This window comes from Oncorhynchus mykiss, chromosome 21 (assembly GCF_057628025.1).
Source record: "Oncorhynchus mykiss isolate SJ-2025 chromosome 21, ASM5762802v1, whole genome shotgun sequence".
Classification (NCBI taxonomy): domain Eukaryota; kingdom Metazoa; phylum Chordata; class Actinopteri; order Salmoniformes; family Salmonidae; genus Oncorhynchus; species Oncorhynchus mykiss.
The window spans coordinates 35,177,501-35,183,919 of NC_143042.1; the positions used below are offsets into that span (position 1 = coordinate 35,177,501).

General features: G+C 41.4%; 1 protein-coding gene across 1 annotated transcript in view; it reads right to left on the minus strand.

The window, feature by feature from the left end:
* LOC110500436 (uncharacterized) overlaps positions 1-5,468 on the minus strand; it is a 20,614-nt gene extending 15,146 nt beyond the window's left edge. Inside the window, exon 1 of the mRNA XM_021577813.3 lies at positions 5,170-5,468. Coding sequence (XP_021433488.1) covers positions 5,170-5,335 — 166 coding nt within the window. The 5' untranslated portion in view covers positions 5,336-5,468. The remainder of the gene's footprint in view (positions 1-5,169) is intronic.
* Between the last annotated feature and the right edge of the window lie 951 nt (positions 5,469-6,419).

Below are 6,419 nucleotides of genomic sequence, written 5' to 3' on the forward strand. Positions count from 1 at the left end.
ACGTTTAGGAACAACAACGGCTCGGAACAACAACGGCTCAGTCGCAAAGTGATAGGCCACACAAGCTCACAGAACGGGAGTTCCAAGCAGAACAGGAGTTCCTAGCAGAACGGGAGTTCCAGGCAGAACGGGAGTTCCAAGCAGAACGGGAGTTCCAAGCAGAACGGGAGTTCCAAGCCTACCGAGTTCCAAGCTGCCTCTGGAAGCAACGTCAGCACAAGAACTGTTCGTTCGGAGCTTCATAAAATGGGTTTCTATGGCCGAGAAGCCACACACAAGACTAGGATCACCATGCGCAATGCCAAGCTTCGGCATGGTGTAAAGTTCGCCGCCATTGGACTCTGGAACAGTGTAAACGCGGTCTCTGGAGTGATTAATCACGCTTCACCATCTGGCAGTCCGACGGACAAATCTGGTTTTGGCGGACGCCAGGAGTATGCTACCTGCCCCAATACATAGTGCCAAATGTAAAGTTTGGTGGAGGAGGAATAATGGTCTGGGCTAGGCCCTTTAGTTCCAGTGAAGGGAAATCTTAATCCTACAGCATACATTGACATTCTAGATAATTCTGTGCTTCCAAATTTGTGGCAACAGTTTGGGGAAGGCCCTTTCCTGTTCCAGCACGACAATTCTCCTATGCACAAAGCGAGGTCCATACAGAATTGGTCTGTCGAGATCTTGACTTGACTGGCCTGCACAGCGCCCTGACCTCACTAATGCTCTTATGGCTGTATCGAAGCAAGTAGCCGAAGCAATGTTCCAACATCTAGTGGAAAGCCTTCCCAGAATAGAAAAAGGCTGTTATAGCAGCAAATGGGGGACCAACTCCATATTAATGCCAATGATTTTGGAATGAGATGTTCAACAAGCAGGTGTCCACATACCTTTGGTAATGCAGTGTATATATAGCTGCGTTTTCCATTAGCTAAGCCGTAAGTTGGGTATATTCCATTCCAATGATTAGCTTACTATTGACATTTTCCACAGGAAACCTGGTCTTGTTTCTGGTGGAAAAAGGCATTCACGTGCTATCGAACACTAATGATGTTTTCAAACAGCAAGACCAAGATCAACATGGCGGTGTTGCCATTGATTTATCAAAGTTGTTCTTTATTACGTCTAAATAAAACATGCCTAGTGCAACCCCCATATCAAATCAAATTGTATTTGTCACATGCGCCGAATACAACAGGTGTAGTTATAGTGAAATGCTTACTTAACTGCATTGTTGGTTTAGGGCTTGTAAGAAAATAAAAAGTAAGAGATAAGAATAACAAATAATTAAAGAGCAGCAGTAAATAACAGTAGCGGGGCTATAAACAGGGGGTACCGGTACAGAGTCAACGTGTCAATGTGCGGGGGCTCCGGTGACGAGGTAATTATGTACATGTAGGTAGTTATTAAGGTGGCTATGCATAGATAACAGCAGAGAGTAGCAGCAGCGTGGGGAGGGGGGGCAACGCAAATAGTCACACACTCACTAAATGCAAGCGAAGGCTGCAAGATGAAGTTGGTGAAGAGCAACAGAAAAAAACTTGCAGTCAACTTCATGACCTTCGATCACGATTTTTGAAAAAGTTCACGCAGTCGACATGTAGGAGCAAATAGGACAATTTTCATCCCCATAACGCGACAAATTTTGAAAAGACTTGAGAAAAGTTCCGCTCAAACGCACCCATTCGCTTTGAATGTAAGGAAAGCGAGAGAAACGGAGTGGGTGGGGAACGTTGAGCGATACGAGCATGGGCGAGTGAGCTGACCAGGGCGGGACTAAAGTTGGGGAAAGCTGAACGTCGTGCAAATCCTGCCCGATATTGTGGTGCAAGTGACCAATCAAAGCTCACCATAGCCTCCAACCCCAAATGGATTGGCTGACAATGGCTGTTGATAGGTAGCACTACCTAGTTTGCTTGCTAGCTTGTTAACGTTAGCAGCCACATGAGGTCGCTAGGTGAGTGTTGATTGTATAGTGTATCTTACGCAAACGGAGCGCAACGGAGTACGTGAAGGTGGTTTTAAAATCACAAAATGGCTGTCCCTTTGCAGTACGTAGTCCTGCCTACATTGTTTGCATAGTCCTCCTACAGAGTTTTCTTTCACTCAAATATTGAAAAAAGACAGCGCAATTCCTTGTGCAGCGGTGGGGGCAGTGTTGAGTAGTATGAAGCTCTGTATTTTAGACCACACTCACTTTGGTTGAAAATGGAACCAGGAAAAATGATTTTGTTCTTCTTTTTGCACAAAGAAAATAATTCTAAATATATCAATTGGCCCATTGTCACTAATCAACTTCAAATTCACTTCAACTACAACATTGCTCTGTCTTGGTTTAGCTTAGCATTAAATAAGCAGCCTATTTTGCATTGACAACCAAATATAATCTCAGCGACTGTTCAGAGGAAATGAAAACATTAGTGCTAGTCGGGATCCTTGGGACATATACCTACCCTAAACCCTAACCCTGAGGGGAGAGTTGGGTAAGTTAGGCATTTATTTTTATTTTTTTTACATTCAGCATTATCTACATACACTACCGTACAAAAGTTTAGGGTCACTTAGAAATGTCCTTGTTTTTGAAAGAAAAGCACATGTTTGGTCAATTAAAAATAACATCAAAATGATCAGAAATACAGTGTAGACATTGTTAATGTTGTAAATTACTATTGTTGCTGGAAACAGATTTTTTTATCTACACAGGCGTACAGAAGCCCATTATCAGCAACCATCACTCCCGTGTTCCAATGGCACATTGTATTAGCTAATCCAAGTTTATAATTTTATAAGGCTAATTGATCATTAGAAAACCCCTTTGCAATTATGTTAGCACAGCTGAAAACTGTTGTCATGATTAAAGAAGCAATAAAACTGGCCTTCTTTTGACTAGTTGAGTATCAGCATTTGTGGGTTCGATTACAGGCTCAAAATGCCCTTTCTTCGGAAACTCGTCATTCTATTCTTGAGAAGTGAAGGCTACTTCATGTGAGAAATTGCCAAGAAACTTTAGATCTCGTACAAGCCTGTGTACTACTCCATTCACAGAACAGCGCAAACTGGCTCTAACCAGAATAGAAAGAGGAGTGGGAGGCCCCGGTGAACAACTGAGCAATAGAACAAGTACATTAATGTCTAGTTTGAAAAACAGAGTCCTCAACTGGCAGCTTCATTAAATAGTACCCATAAAACACCAGTCTCAATGTCAACTTCTAGGCAGAGTTCCTCTGTCCAGTTTCTTTTGCCCAGCTTAATCTTTTCTTTTTATTGGCCAGTCTGAGATATGGATTTTTCTTTGCAACTCTGCCTAGCATCCCAAAGTCGCCTCTTCACTGTTGACACAGACTGGTGTTGAGCGTGAAAAACCCAACAGCGCTGCAGGTACTGACACACTCAAACCAGTGTGCCTGACACCTACTACTATACCCCTTTCAAAAGGCACTTGAATCTTTTTCACCCTCTGAATGGCACACATACACAATCCATGTCTCAATTGTCTCAAGGCTTAATAATCTTTTTTTTTTTTTTTTTTACCTGTCTCCTCCCACCGCAGCTACACTGATTGAAGTGGATTTAACAAGTGACATCTATAAGGGATCATAGCTTTCACCTGGATTAACCTGGTCAGTCGGTCATGGAAAGAGCAGGTGTTCCTAATGTTTAGTACACTCAGTGTATATCAACAGGACAGTATAATTACATAAACTTTTCAAAGCACTGGTATTGAGTTCAGATTTCTATCACCTGAAGCATGTGCACAAGATAAAAATACATGCACGAGGTGCATTCATTCTTGCCGAGCTCGTACACGTGTTTACATGGTTCTGTGCATGCTTCAGGTGATAGAAATCTGAAGCACTACCAGAGCTTTGAAAAGTTAATTATACTTTCCTGTGGATATGTCTCACATTCCTACTATCGTCGCCCGGACAACCGGTAAAGTGGGTTAAAATATAATTTAATCAACATTCCAGCTTGAAGAGGTTGTGAGAGAAACTTTCCTGATTCAAACGCTCATTTCATTTCAAGCTAGCTATACTACACTAAACAAAAATATAAAACGCAACATGTAAAGTGTTGGTTTCATGAGCTGAAATTTAAAACAAAATCTCAGAAATGATCCATACGTACATATTTATCTCAAATTTTGTGTACAAATTTGTTTACATCCCTGTTACTGAGCATTTCTCCTTCGGCAAGATAATCCAGCCACCTGACAGGTGTGGCATATCAAGAAGCCAGTGGAGGCTGTTGAGGGGAGGACGGCTCATAATATCTGGAACAGAGTCAATGGAATGGCATCTAACACATGGAAACCATGTGTTTGATGTATTTGTTACCATTCCACAAACTCCGCTCCAGCCTTTACTGCAAGCCCGTTCTCCCCAATTAAGGTGGCACCAACCTGTGCAAGAAGCTGATTAAACAATATGATCATTATATAGGTGCACCTTGTGCTAGTGACAATAAAAGGCCACTTTAAAACATTTGCAGTTTTGCCATACAACACAATGCCACAGAGTTCTCAAGTTTTGAATAAGTGTGCAATTGGCTTGATGACTGCAAGAATATGAGCTGTTGCCTGATAATTTAATGTTCATTTCTCTACCATAAGCTGCCTGCGAAATCGTTTTTGCGAATATGACAGTAAGTTCAAACGACCTCACAACAGCAGACCACCTGTAGCCACACCAGCCCAGGACCTCCACATTCGGCTTCTTCACCTGCAAGATCGTCCGAGGGAGGGTGCTGAGAAGTATTTCAGTCAGTAATAAAGCACTTTTGTGGGGGAAAACTAATTCTGATTAGCTGGGTCTGGCTCCTGAGTGCGTGGGCCTGGCTCCTGAGTGCGTGGGCCTGGCTGCCAAGTGGGTGGGCCTATGCCCTCCAAGGCCCACCTTGCCAGTCATGTGACATCCATTGATTTGAGCCCAATGAATTTATTTCAATCGATTTATTTCCTTAAATAATCTAACTCAGTAAAATCTTTTAAAATGGTTGCGTGTTGTATTTATATTTTTGTTCAGTTTAGCTATTTCAATAAGCTTTTCGTGAAAGACAATGAAACTTACATTAAAACTGTAATTTAAAATGGATTAAATAGTGCTCACTTTTAGCCTAAACATGTTATTAATTGAATAGGATTGTATCTAGTTATCATTAGATGTACATACGAACCTATTCCACATAGTTTTATCTCCGGTGTGATTCGCAGCATTCTTCGTAACCGATCATTCTCCTCCTGGTACTCCACTACCGCTTTCTCAACTGCACCGAAAATCTCCACAGCAGCCTCCGTTAAGCGCTCATTTAAAAACACACGAAACGACTGTAGTTTAGACATTTTCAGTCGAATGAGAGTTGGGGAGACAATTTAGTTCAGGCTGTGGGTCTTTCTTTACTACACAAAAAATTGCTAATTTTCTCCTATAGTGTTATGGCTTCTTCTTCTTCTTTGATGTGGTTTAACGGCGTATGGCATCCAATGTAAATGGCGCATTACTGCCACCAGCTGGACAGGATATTGAATAAGAAACCACAACAAAAACATTGCGGGAAAAAGGTAAAAAGACATAATACAAAGTTAAACACGTCAACTAACAAAATCCATCCCACTTCTTTAATCACAATCCACTAAAAAAAAATCATCCCTACACAGGCTCAGGGATTTCTTGCACGAAGACCCAAACTTTCAACTGCATTTCACAATGATTCCAATTTTCTTAGACTTGTTCTCCGCTTGTGCTGTACAGTTTATGACCATTACAATAAATAATACAAATAACACCTTTTTAACATGTGGCTCTACTACCATTGTTTATTCCCCACCACTTTTTCCTTCCAATCTTCTCCCACCTCCAGATAGGAGACAAGCTGGACACTCTTTACCCTTGCCAACTCATTCTCCTTCACCCTAACAGAGCACTCCAGGAATTCAGGTGCATGTTCACCTCCACAGTGGCAGCATTTCACTTCATCTGGCATACAATACTCTTCCCTTCTGCACACACTTGACACATTAACAAATATTTTGTATTCATGACACTAAAGTGGCTTGTGCACAAAAGCTCTTACATGGTATCTCATGAATCCTAACTTTATATGTGAATTTATTTTCTCCATCCACCATACAGGTCAGTCGACATGCAAGTCTTGCTTCTTCTTCTTCTGTGGGTTTTATGACAGACTACAATCGAAATGGTATGTTACTGCCACCAACTGGACAGGGTTGAAAAAAACTATGTAAAAAATAAAACCCATACATGATAGGAAAAACTAACTTAATCCAACCAAAATACGACAATTAAAAAAAACATTGTCAAAAACAAATCCACAAAACTCCCACTTCTTCCTTCCTTTAAATCTCCATATCTCCCTTCTCAAGCTCTATAACCTGAGAGGGTGTCATGGCTTTAGACGATAATCTA